The following is a 13,424-nucleotide window of genomic DNA, read 5'->3' on the forward strand; positions in this document are numbered from 1 at the left end:
GATCTGTCGGAGATGTAAAAGGTGATGTTGTCACGCACCTCAGAATTTTTGGCAGGAACATTCAAAAAGCAAACTTTTTGAATTATACATAAATTCTTTTTCAATAAAATTCATACAAAAAAATCAATACAAAAAATTCTCAAACATGAAAGTTCATGAATTTGTTGAAGTTAAGGAAAAAAAATATACTGCAAAATGAATCAATTCTGAATGACACCACTTCCTGACATGTAAAATCATTCATTTTATTAACATTTATTCAATGAGCATCATTATTTGATTTAAACAATTTTTTTAATATAGCGTAGCTAAAACGAGGAATAGTTTTTTCCCTCCTTATATCTTAGCTAAATTTCGTTAAACTATCTAATTGATCAAATCTAATTAAAAAGTTAAAAAATTTAATTGTTTGTTTTGAATCAAATGTTCTTTTGTAGCTCTCCTTTAATTTTATTTGTATTGGTATTATTGTTAAATTATATAAAAATTTAAAATTTAGAAATAGTTAACAAAAGATGATTTTTTTAACATTTTCTTCTCACCAAATACCTGTTTTTGCAGTGAAAAATTATATATTATAATTTGATTTCAAATCGTATGATTTGTTAAATTTGAAAAATAATCAGTTTAATTTAATTTTGATCTCTAGGCTTCACTTGCAAGGGCTTTCCCGGTGGTGATAATAAAATGAAATAATGCACTAATAATCAAAGGTTTTCATAAACTTTTGGTTTCATTTGTATAAACCAATTAATTTTTAAATAAACCAGTCAAATTTGCAACTTAATTTTTTAAACGTTCCATGAAAATTCAAAACGTCCACACTTTACATGGAATCGAACATTTTGAGGAAGATCCAAAATGCAATAACTTTAAGAAAGATCCGCCTTGAAGATGTCTTTGATACATATGATCGCAGAAAAATCGGGTATGTAACATATGCACAATTCCAACAAATATTAACAACATGTGAAATTCGTCTGTCAGCAAAAGAAATTCAAATTCTTAGAGATACTTTTTCTGCTGGAGCAGATAGAATTAATTCAAGTAAGTTCATTCAAGCAGTTAAAAATGCTACAAAACTAAGCAACAAAACTCCACTTTGCAAATCAGCATTAACAGAATTATACCAAAAATCACGAATGCAACACGTTAATATTGAAGATGTCTTCAGATCATATGATAGGTATCATAATGGATACATATCTGAAAATGACTTTATCAGAGCATTTGGACCTTCCAAAGCAAATGAGGAAATTATAGATTACTTTTCTGATAACGGCGTTATTCGTTATTCCGAAGTTATCAATGCAATAAATGATAACATAAATTCTATCACCCAACCAAAAAAGATGCCACAAACAGTTATTTCCGCGATCACCCAAATCATTTCTCTTGGCGTCGATTTACGTTCTCTATTCTCACAACGAGATCGTTTGAACATCGGAAAAGTTGATTTTGGTATTTTCACTCGTCTTATGATTGCCTCCGGTGTTCGAATGAATTCCCGTGACCTCGAAGAAGTAGCCAAGTATTATGAATCCGACAATCAAGTAAATTATATGCAAATTTATATTGACACAAATAGCTATTACGAAGAGCATAGTCAAGAATTTCAGCGTAAGGCTCCAGAGCCAGTTCGCGAGAGATCATATGATCTTGGGGATCTTTTATCGGAAATTAAAAATAAGATCCAAACAAGAAAAATTGATCTTAATAACTATTTTGATCCATCTCAACCAATTGCTTCACGTTATCAGTTCATGAAAACGCTTGAACAACTTCAACTTGGTCTTTCTTCTGATGAAATAATATTTATTGCAAATTCTTATAACGCTGGTAACAATTCAATAGACACCAACAAATTCCTCTCCAACTTCAGAGTTCCCATGAAAACTCAACGAAATGATGTTGATCACATAATTTCAAAAATCAATTCTTTCCTTACAAGCAAACAAACACAAATGTACCCTCGATTTGCACGCTTCGATCGCGAGAACCTTGGTGAGTTCCCTGCTTCTCTTGTTAGTGCAGGTCTTCAACAAGTTGGATTTCAACTCAATCAATTTGAAATCGAGGCACTCCAACAAAAGTTCCCCGGGAAGAACCCAGGGTTCATTAGATGGCAACCACTTTGTTCCCAGATTGATCCAGAACTTTCAGATGACGAAGAAGAGCCAATTACTGATAATCAATCACAACAGAAGATTTTACCACGGAATGTTCAAAATGTCATTTATAAGCTTGCGCGCTACGAGCGGTCATTAAACCTAATTTTAATTGATGAGCTTCGATCTAATGATCGGACGAAAAGAGGAATTATTCCGCCGAACCAGTTTTTATATGTAATGAATTCCCTATTTCCTCGACTTACACGAGGCGATCTTCAAACCCTTATATCGCATTACGGTAATCCCGATGTCAATTACATTTTTCTTTGCCGCGATGTTTCATCGTCACAACCGCCGGATGAAGTCATCGTTGAAGAAGAGAAATCGAAGTCCACAGAATTCACCGAAATTCTTCGGAATCTGAAAGCGTTCCTTGTTGCCAAGATGGTTGATCCCTCTGATATCTTTAGGCAATGTGATCCCACCAATTCTGGCTTCATAAAGAACGATCGACTTTCAGCATGTTTTAATTTCATTCGATTTCCAATTCAACCAAACCAAGTCAAAATGATTTTAGATTTTTATCAATCTAAAGTACATCCAGAACGATTTTATTATACTAAGTTGATCAATGATTTGAAACAACTTCAGTTATCACAAGAAGAAATTAAAGAAATAAATAAAATAAAACCAAATGAAAAAGAAGTTATGGATGAATTACATAACTTCATTTGCGAAATTAAAACAAAACTTTCTGAAAGAAGAAGAAGATTAGGATTCGTCTTCAGAGATTGCAGAAGCGATTTCATCGAGCCAAAAGAGTTCATTGAGAGAATGATGAACATAGGATTCATTTTGGATAAGCAGAAACTGCAGAATTTGATTAAGTATTATGATAATGGAAATGGTATTTGTTTGAGTAAGTTTATTGCTGATGTCGAAAGCGCACATTTGATATGATTAAAAATATCTTTAATTGGAATTGTTATATTGAATTGATTTTTTGCTTGAATTTGCATGTTGTGTTATTAAATTGTTTTTATGAAAACTAAATAAATTTTTATCAGACATCAATTTCTTTTGTCCAAAAAGTAATTTTGATATATGACCTTCACAAGTTGCAATTATAAGTAGTGTCCAAAATGATTGAAATAATTTCCATGTGTCATTTTGTTGTCCAAAGTTATTAAAATAATTTTCAAATAAAACAAATAAACATACATTTGGCTATTTCTGTGTGTTCATTTTCAGATACTAAAATTTGTGCTGTTTTAAATAATTTCAAAATATTATTTTGAAATATCAAATTATTAAAATAAAATTTATCTGAAGCATTAATATCAATTCCTTTTCGTTCAGAAATTCCAATTTTATTTTCATAAAGATATCATTTTGATGAAATTTAAATGTTGTTTTATATGCATTTTCAAATGTTGTATGATTTTGTTCACATAAATGAATTCTTCATTTCCACCTGCAATAGCATATTTACCTGTGTAATTCAAATAAGCATCATTCATAGATAAATATTTAAAACATTTTATTGATCCAAAAAATGATGCATAATCAATTAATATTGAACTGATAAATTTTATTTTCCTCTTTTAAACTAAAGAGAATTTTTTCCAATTCTAAAAGTTTTTCCATATTAGATAATTGAGAACTGCTTTAAAAAATGAATTCAATTTAATTCTTAATCTTTATCATCACACATAAAAACTTATTTCAAAATTAATATTCAAGTATTATTTATTTAACATCATATTTTATCATTACTATTAATCTTTAAAGTTAATCTATTTATGGCATCCAAAAGTATTGTTTCATTTCCAAAAAATCTTTCTAATGATTCGAAACTAATTTCAAAATCGTTTTCAATGAATGGAAGAAGTTTTCGAATACTTTTAACTCTAGAAACAATCATGTTTTTAAGTCTTGGCCAATCGTTTTTTTGATGCATTCTTAAAGGTGCATACGCTAAGCCTAATAAGTTTTGCATTGATGCATTCGTCACTGATTGATCCAAAAAACACAAAACACATGTAACTATAAACATTTGGAAAGGGCCGTGCATAAATTTATTCGCGTCTTCATCTTTCCAATCTTGTTTTGCATTTCGTGCACAAATTATACATTCAGAAAGACGCTCAAATATATTACTATTATATACTTTGAGAAGATCAAGCCTAGGGATCTCCAAAGTAAGAGAAATCTCATACTCAAGACATCTGCTTGGATGAAATGCGAATTCCCAAAAGTTATCACTAATATCAATTCCATCAAAATAATCACAACATTTCTCATACAAAGAAAAAACACAAAAAACAAATTCATTAGGAATATTAGTACAATAAAAATGCATAAGACGATCTCGAATCCTTGGACCATCTGGCGCAAAAAGGAGATCAACAAACGCATTCGAAAGAGATTCCGGTAAATCAGGATAACACTCTTTAAACGTGAGAAAATGTTCTTCAGATGATGCACATAATTTATCTAAAGGATAATTATTTAAAACAACAGATGCGCGCCTTAAAGAATGCTCAAAAATAGGAAACAAGAGAAGAAGAGACTCAAAATATTGTTCATTTTCATAAAGCTTATATGATTCTTTGAGAGCATTAAGTCGATCATTATCCAAAAGATTGAAGCGAGATGGTCGGTAGCCGTTTAATCTATCGGGGAAGTTTAACCGAAATTTGTGAAAATGAAATAACGATTTTTCTTTCAAAAAGTCGATTTGAATGGGATTAAAATTGGTTAATTTTGGAAATATCAAATTTTTCACTCCTCTCAGAAGAGGTAGCGATAAAGATGTGTCAAAGGAAAAACCATGTGTAGTAATATTTCTAAGGTTAAGCCCTTTTGGATCAGCAAAAATTGCTAATAAACAAGTCACTTCAACATCTGAAAAAACAGATCTTGCTTTCTTAGTTGTAAGTAGCTTAGAGAGATGATGTGGTGGATTTTCATTAGGTTTAAAAATTGAGTAACGAATTCTTGTTTCAATTTCTGTAAATAATTTCATGGCTTCTAAAAAAGATTCAGTAGGTTCTATTATTTGAACACGCTTTACTTTACCTAAAATTAGTGCTGCTTCTTTAATATCTGAAGAAGGGGTGATCTTTGAAAACGCAGATTCAAAAGTATACTCTTGCTCATTACATTGCAAACTCCTCAAATACGGTAATATATAATCGTGTTGTGGTAAAAGTGTTGTTTTATTTTGTATAAAATCTTTTACAGCCAATTCTTCCACTTCATTTGGTTCCATTCCATAAACATCAGAAAAACGAAGAAAAATATTGAATACGATATACGGTTATTTTGGAGCACCCTCTTAACCGTTCTCATTTTTTCATCTTTGAATAACAAAAATTGATGAAAAATTTAGTATCCAATCGATATTCATTTTAGTTTTCGTAATATTAATGTATTAATTTGTTCTGAAAGCAAATTCTTTACATATAAATTAAAACACGAATTCTCTGTAATTAATTACATGAATTTTTTTTTATTAAAAATGGAAATTTACAATACGAAAAGAAATTTATTGACGCCACACATCAGTAATCTGATTTTTTCTGAAAGTATTATTTTCTATTTGGGGTACCCTTACGTTACTTATATAAATTCCATACATCTTATGTCCCGTTATCACATTTTTTTGTATATTCAAATCGCCTCCGTATATATGCAGCCCGTACATTCCATTGTTTTCTATCTTCGACGAGAACAATTCGCATTCGGATCCTTCTTCAAAGACGATTCCCGCCGCGCCCGAGTTCTTTATCTCCGATTCGAATATATTTGCCTTTCCAAGTACAATTAAAGCTGCGGTCGAATTACCATTAAATATACAATGGCTAAAAGTTCCAATGCAATTTTTGCCTAATATAACGCCAGCATTCGATTTAGCATTATTAAATTCGGTGCCAATGCATTGGAACTCGTTTTTACCAACGGAACTAAAGTGTACTTCGTTCTCGTTGAAAATCGACTTCGTTTCATCCATCTTACTATCATTAGTTAAGACTATAGCTGCATGACAACGCTCGAAACGTGATTCAGTACATATAAATGTGTTTTTAACTTGTACTGCTGTGGATGAATGATCAGAAATTTTACATTTAGTTAATGTAACTTTACCATCATCATTAATAGCAAGTGAATTATTACTAAATGTAGTCGAAACAATATCTGCAATTGTGGTCTTATCAACAGAAATTGCTGCCCATTCATTAGATTCAAAGATACTCGAGTTGACTTTAGAATGGGAATTATTAAAACAGAATAATCCGCCTTTTTTGTTGTGGATAAATTTACATTGGTCAATATTACATGAACTATTGGTAGAATGAAGACCTGAAAAATAATTGGAGGCGAATTGACAATTTGTTATGGTGCCAGAACAGTTCGTTAAAATCATGCCGCACTTTTTGTTTGAAGAGATAACGGTCTCCTTGATGATGAAGTTGTTCGTGTCGGAAAGCTCAATGCCTGCAAGAGCATTCTCTCTAATGGTACAACGAAGGATTTGTGAGCGCGGTGAAGTGCTAATAAAAATGGCTGTATTGCCAGCTTTGGTAAATTCACAATCACAAATTAATATGTTTGCACCTGAATGACAAAAAACAGATGAATCGCGTATCGACTTAAATTGGGTGAACTCGAGTTTGGTTTCACTTGATCCATAGCAAAGTAAACCACATCCAATAATGTCAGAAATTGTTCCATGCTTAAGAGTGAGAGACGAATAATCAAAAACAGAAATTGCTGCAGAAGCTTCTCCAGTGAACGAATCATTACAGGATTCTACTTTAGTTGATCCCCATACGTATAATGATGAGTTCAAAAATCTGTTATCAGAAGAATGAACATTCGAACAATCTCTACAATCCAACAAACCGTTTGTAATTTTTGAAGAAGAAATATTGACTGTTGCTGATGATCCACATATTAATGATGGTTGATTAGAACTCTTAAAGTTACATGACATTACTTCATTACTATCTTCTGAATTAAATATTGCAATTGGAGTTGCTGAAAATGTACATGCGTGAGCATTAATTTTAGATTGTTCAAATGATATAATAGCTGCTTTACTAGATTCTTTAAAAGAACATTCATTAAAGAATCCAGCTGATTGATTGTTCAGGAAAACGCCTATTTCCCCTTGTCCGATGAATATTGTCTTCTTGCATTGGATGGTAGCGGTTTGATCGGCAAATAATAAAACGCATTCAATTCCTTTAATTTTTGAATTGGATATTTGAACGTTTGAATCGTTGTAAATTTGAATGGCAACTTTACTTTTGGAAGTTGAAAACTTACAGTTCCTGAAATATGTAGCACCTCCTTCGATCTGAATTAATGCGTTGGGAGATTCATCATCCCTCTTAATAGAAAAACCATCAAATGATAGATATGAAGAATTTGAAGTAATTACAGAATTTGTGTTTTGTGGACGAAAAATAACCTTCCCTTCCGCAACAAATTGAATAGATTTTGAAATGTTGAGTGAAACTTTATATTCTCCTTCAGGTACAATAATAGTAGCATCTTGTTTGCAATTGCATATTGCTTCTTGGAGACATTTTGAAGTAGGCTCTTTGAGCTTAACACTTTCTCTTGATTCTGGGCACTTGGGAAATGATCTTTGAGAAGATGAAAGTGTTGATGTATTTGATTTATCAATTTTTTCTGGTGGGATTGGTGATGAAGATTTTTCCTTTTTTTGCTTACTTGAACGCTTTGGCCTTGTAACTTCTTTTTGATGATTATGTGGAATTAATGCAGATTCATCAATTACAACAACTTTGTTTTTTTGTGATACAGGAGCACTTGCGTCGGACTCTGATTCAATTATAGTTTCAGAATTAGATTGTCCTGTTAATGTATTTCTTCTGTTTGTTAGAATTGGGGCTAATGGAGGAGGCATTGACGTTTTACGAACAGAAACATTCATTGACTTCCTTTCTTCAGGGTTCATATTTCCTCCAACCCCATGTCTTGCTAATCTTTTTGCAAGAGATGGAGGAAAATTACCTTGAAATTTTGGAGCGCTTTTTGTCTGCTGAGGATCTGTATTCAAAATTACTGGTTTTGTGTGTCGTTTATCTTGCCCATGTGCTATTGGTTCTTTTTGTTCTGTGCTCATGGGAAATTCTGGGGTATAAATTTGACCGAATAAGCTCTGAAAAAAGTAACTGATTTTTACACTTTTTGACATTTTTTTGAGTAATTTACATAATTATTGCGGGGTGCACCAAATTTGGTTGTATTAAAACCGTTTATTGATTATTTAACCGTTTATTAAATCACAAATATTGATCATTTTCGTTGAAATCTTGATTCTCATTATCATCAAACACAAATGAAGGTGGTAGACAAAATGGATCACTCCAATCATCTGGATCTGGGGGTATATCTCCACTTTGATAATCTTGTGCAAATGAATCATTGCTCATTGGAAGAGGTGTTATATTAGGATGTGGTGTTTGAGCTTGTGGTGGGTAATTTGGTGGAGTTGGATATGGATTGAAAACTGGTAATTCTGCTTGCGGTGTAGAAAATGTTGCTTGCCTTATCGACCATTCCCTTGTTTCCTTATAATTGTTCTTTAATTGAGGTATTACAGCATAAAGTTTATTGTAAGAATCATCCTTCATTGAAACAGCAGAAAAACCAATTCTTTGAAGAGATCCGTTAATAGACGATTTACACTTATCTATTAATTTCCTTAATTGTCTGGTATTAATTGCAATTCCGTTTGGGAGCCAACAAATTCCACAAACTAAACATCGATTCGAATCATTTTGATCGTTACGGATGCAAAACTTTTGTATTGCGGAAAGCATTTCAGAAAATTTTGTTAACCTTTGTCCTCTATTATTTCGACAATCTTTTGATGAAAGGACAGCTCTGAGTTTTTTGTATTCTTCTTGATCTTCAGGAGAAAGTGTCTCGAAATATTTTGGTAAGGCAATTGAAGATTCATCTTCTTCCATCTTCAAAAAAGAAAGATTTTAAGTGCCCGGCCAAATAAATCATTGCTTTTCAATTGAATTCAATCACAAACGTATAGAAAATTAACGTTCTCATAACGGCATACATTGAATTTTGAGGGTGATCACGAAATTAACGGTCATCTCATCATGATGCGTACGATAGGAAATAACGGTCGTGGCCACCCTTTTGATGTCTACACAGAAGACTCTTCTTCAACCAGGGCGTTTTGTTATCCTTCTAAATGGTCGCCATGCTGGAAAGAAGGCTATTGTTTTACAAGCTTATCCAGAGCCAACTGAGGCACGTAAATACCCACATGCTGTTGTTTTGGGAATCGATAAGTCACCAAAGAAAATAACAAAAGACATGCCACAAAAGACAATTGTTAAACGCACTCAAGTTAAAGTTTTTGTCAAGACAATTAACTTCAACCATCTCCTCCTTACACGTCATTGTATGAAGGATGAGGACTTCTGGAACAAGGTCAAGCCAGATCAAGTTATCAAGTCCATGGAAGACACTGAACAAAAGAAGGCTGAGCTCCAAGCTATTACAAAAGTTCTCCGTCAAAAGTACCTTAATGGTAAGATGCCATGGTTGTTCAAGCCGCTCAAATTTTAGATAAAATGATTCATTAAATACCACATTCATTTGTTTTTTTGGTTAATGAAGCTGGGGAACGATAGTTATCGGTGTGAATTGAAATAAAGCGGTTTTATTTTGAAATAATAATTATCGTTCTATCGCACTACAGAATAACATCACCAATTTTTATAGTCCGATTTTTATTATTGTTTAAAACATTGTAAATTGATGTGAAAGATTAACCTCATCAGGGCTTTTCGCGTGAATTATTTGTTGTGTTAAATAGTCACAATTTGATGATAATTTGTTCAATTTTGCGTTTGTTCTTTGCAAACTTCTCTCTAAGGAAAGCATTTCTCTTGTTTTCGACATCCAATTTTCTGGACTCGCATAATCAGAATTTGTACTTAAATAAGAATTAGTTGAACATGATTTCTTTTTGTTAATCATTTCTTTTGTATTATTACAATATTTATATTCATTTCTTTTAATTATTTCTTTAATTATTTGATTCGTTTCATTAAGTACATTTATGATGTAATTTGATTTTTTGTTATCAAAAGTTGAACTTTCCAAAGCATCCTGCAGAGCGCGTTGTTGATCCTCTATTTCTTTGCTTATGACTTTGAAATTGTTTTCAGATTTGGAACTGATTTTATTCAAAAATTCATTTTGAGATTTTTCATTGCGATATTGTTTTTTAAGTTTGTGAATATCTGATTGAGGAGATTCATGACTTCCAGTAGCAGCCATCAGTTGATCAATTTGATCTTTGTATTTTTTGATTCTATGATTTTGAGTTAAAATGATTGCTTCCATTTCTGATTTTTCTTTGGTTATTCTTTTGACTTCTGATACCTCTGCACTGTAAAGTTGTTCCCACTCTTTAATAGCTTCTTCAAGTTCGGAAATTCGATGTTTTTGAATCTGAATTAATTTTTGCAAATAACTTTTCTTATTGTGAAGTTCTGATTTTTCACATTTTTCTTCTTGGATTAATCGTATTTTACTGAGAATTTCATTTTCAACGTTTTCTTTATTTTCATTTGGTATTTCCAAATTTTTAGCAAGTTCAAGTTGAAAATTTTCTAACTCTCTGATTTTAAGGCATTTATTATCATATTTTTTCTTTTGTCTAATAATGATTTTTTTTAGTTCAATATTTTCTTTTTCAACTTCCATCCTTAATTTTCTTTCATCCATTAATTCTTTAATAACATTGATTTCATTTGGATCTGAATTATTTCTGTTACTACTTGCATTTTTTGTGCATGATTCCATTTCCTAAAAAAACGTTTATTGGCTAATAAAAATTGTCACTGGAAATTGAAAGAAAATGCTAAAGATGTACGTTAAGAAATCGTTATTACAAAATGGGATGCCAAGTATCAATTGATACAGAAACAAATTCTATTAGAACAATTGCAATTGTTGGTCTAGATGGATCAGGGAAATCTTCGATTGCAAATCAAATGATGACTCATGATAGTTCAGAAAAATTTATTCCAATCCCAACAGCAGCAGTTGATTTCCAAGAGCAATCCTTAGGGGCTTCTGTATTCCGAATTTATGATTGTGGTGGGTTTGGTCGTTATCGTAGTCAATGGTCTTATTTTATTAATGAAAGTGATGGTGTTGTTTTCGTTATTGATAGATCTGATAAAAATAGAATGAGTTGTGTAAGAGAAGAAATTGCAGAAGTTATTACTCAATGCAAACAATTGGGAATTCCACTTTTAATATTAGTGAACAAAACAGACATTGATTCACCTCTGAACATCGATGATATTAGCTCAATTACGAAGGTAAATGGTTCTGGAATTGATTATACCATTAAAGAATGTAGTGCCCAAACAGGCGAGGGAATAATTCCTGGAAGAGACTGGCTTCTTCAGCACATTAAGCCCAAAAATGTTGTATCACCAATGGAGCAATAATCCACAACTCTAACATATGTTTATTAAAATTTTATTTAAGAAATATTATATTATTCATATTTTAAATTAATTTAGCATATAATTTTTTCCAGTGTTTATGCTCTTATACTAATACTTTCAATTTTTATTGTAGTATAGAAATTTTAATATGACAATTATATTTCTGTAATAATGATAACCATATTGTTAAATCTAAAAATGTGGAATTCTCTGATGTTTTAAACATGTAACAACTTTGATGTAATCATTAAGTCAAAAAGCAATATTTAATCATAAGAAAATGATAATATTTGGTATACTGCTCATTAAAAAAGAGGAGTGAAAGCAAGAAAAAAGACTTTTAAAAACTGAACATTATTATTTTAAAATATTCACAATTTTTTATTTTTGCGCGTTATACGATATTTTAATATAAATGATTTTAAAGATATTATATATTATGTTTTCTTTGTTAAAACTATCCAAAAAATATACGAATGAATTCATTAAAAGACATGTGAACATGGCTTAAACCATTGCGGAATTTTTCGAAAAAATATTTTTTCACACATTTTTTTATTGAAATCATTGTAATATTTGCTCATACAAATTATTATACGTCAGAAGTGGCATTTCGATTTTATCTCTCACCACTCTATCTGCGACAATTGCAGTACATCTTACCAAAGCGCTCAATGGCTCTGCTGTCATTATTGTGCACTTTGGCAATGGGAAGATTAACCATTCGGCGTTCTTCTTATAGACGCTCACCTTATACGTTTCCTTATCATAGGGATATATTACGATATGCGCGTCATTAAAGTGCGAAGAAATTGTCGACGGATCATATCCATACGGATTTTCGCACCAAACAATTTGCACGTTATCGTTACCGATGTGTCTTTTCTTTATAATTATTTGCGGATCATTTTCTTTCGTAGGCATCATGGTGGCAACATGAAACATTATCTCCATTCGATTGTTCTTATAATATATCGAATGTGTACCCGTCGAACAATTTTTAGTATCAAGAAGACCATCATAGCCATTATGCTTTCTAAGATTAACTAATTTGCCAAGTGATAATAAAAAGTCATTAAATAATGGCGAACTATCTTCAATCGTGTTCGATAATATTTCTTGTTGATCAAACTGATCATGTTTTACATACACAATTCCTATCTTTAAACATTCCCGTGGAATATGTGTTAGAACAGGAATTAATTTCCGTTTAAGCCTTTCATCTGTTTCTTGACAACTTTCGATGTCTGCCATCTTATAAAAAAGTAATGTAAAGTCTATCGACTGTGGAACTTTTTGAAGGGCTTTGATTGAATTGGCTAGGTTAACGGTCTTCTCATTATAAATTGAATGGTTTTCAGTTGACATTTCAAATTCGAACTTAACGTCTTCAATTGGCGATGGTTCAATTTCGAGTAATTCTTCAAATATTTCATCTTCATTATTTACATCTGGGAAATAAGCCTTAAGTTTATTATCAAAGTTTAATTTTGGTGCCTTTTTATTCTCTGTGTTCTTGATGTGAGGTGGCATTTTTGGCTCACGGTTTAATACAAATTTGTTAGGATTAGATTTTAGCATCGTAACGTTCGCCGAGAAAAGTGAATTGGGAACTCTCGAGTGAAGTGAAAAAGTGTCGTTCTGAGCTGATTCGAATGTAAAAAGAGTATTATTTGGTAATAACAAAAATATACTTTGATCACTTAGGGACGTTTCATATAGGTTTTCTTCATAAAAAGAAAAAGGTAATGTGTTAATCATTTCCATGAATTTAATTTTA

General features: G+C 31.5%; 6 protein-coding genes across 6 annotated transcripts; 3 read left to right on the forward strand and 3 right to left on the reverse strand.

The window, feature by feature from the left end:
• Positions 1 to 830: 830 nt before the first annotated feature.
• On the forward strand, positions 831 to 3,071 carry GO595_001770 (EF hand family protein; the record flags this gene model as incomplete). The annotated part of the gene is made up of 1 exon (XM_067914605.1): positions 831 to 3,071. The coding sequence occupies one exon, from the start codon at positions 831 to 833 to the stop codon at positions 3,069 to 3,071; it is 2,241 nt and encodes a 746-aa protein (XP_067778019.1).
• A 2,590-nt stretch (positions 3,072 to 5,661) lies between these two features.
• Positions 5,662 to 8,271, reverse strand: GO595_001771 (serine/threonine protein kinase; the record flags this gene model as incomplete). The annotated part of the gene is made up of 1 exon (XM_067914606.1): positions 5,662 to 8,271. The coding sequence occupies one exon, from the start codon at positions 8,269 to 8,271 to the stop codon at positions 5,662 to 5,664; it is 2,610 nt and encodes an 869-aa protein (XP_067778020.1).
• Positions 8,272 to 8,431: 160 nt separating this feature from the next.
• GO595_001772 (potassium/sodium hyperpolarization-activated cyclic nucleotide-gated channel 1) lies at positions 8,432 to 9,121 on the reverse strand (the record flags this gene model as incomplete). Its single annotated transcript, XM_067914607.1, has 1 exon — positions 8,432 to 9,121. The coding sequence occupies one exon, from the start codon at positions 9,119 to 9,121 to the stop codon at positions 8,432 to 8,434; it is 690 nt and encodes a 229-aa protein (XP_067778021.1).
• Positions 9,122 to 9,311: 190 nt separating this feature from the next.
• On the forward strand, positions 9,312 to 9,743 carry GO595_001773 (ribosomal protein L27e; the record flags this gene model as incomplete). Its single annotated transcript, XM_067914608.1, has 1 exon — positions 9,312 to 9,743. One exon carries the CDS (start codon positions 9,312 to 9,314, stop codon positions 9,741 to 9,743), a length of 432 nt encoding a protein of 143 aa, XP_067778022.1.
• A 1,337-nt stretch (positions 9,744 to 11,080) lies between these two features.
• Positions 11,081 to 11,644, forward strand: GO595_001774 (ADP-ribosylation factor 3; the record flags this gene model as incomplete). The annotated part of the gene is made up of 1 exon (XM_067914609.1): positions 11,081 to 11,644. The coding sequence occupies one exon, from the start codon at positions 11,081 to 11,083 to the stop codon at positions 11,642 to 11,644; it is 564 nt and encodes a 187-aa protein (XP_067778023.1).
• Positions 11,645 to 12,208: 564 nt separating this feature from the next.
• On the reverse strand, positions 12,209 to 13,177 carry GO595_001775 (Rap/ran-GAP family protein; the record flags this gene model as incomplete). The annotated part of the gene is made up of 1 exon (XM_067914610.1): positions 12,209 to 13,177. One exon carries the CDS (start codon positions 13,175 to 13,177, stop codon positions 12,209 to 12,211), a length of 969 nt encoding a protein of 322 aa, XP_067778024.1.
• Between the last annotated feature and the right edge of the window lie 247 nt (positions 13,178 to 13,424).

The sequence above is a fragment of the Histomonas meleagridis genome, assembly GCF_020186115.1.
Source record: "Histomonas meleagridis strain 2922-C6/04-10x chromosome Unknown contig_15, whole genome shotgun sequence".
In the NCBI taxonomy this organism is placed as follows: domain Eukaryota; phylum Parabasalia; order Tritrichomonadida; family Dientamoebidae; genus Histomonas; species Histomonas meleagridis.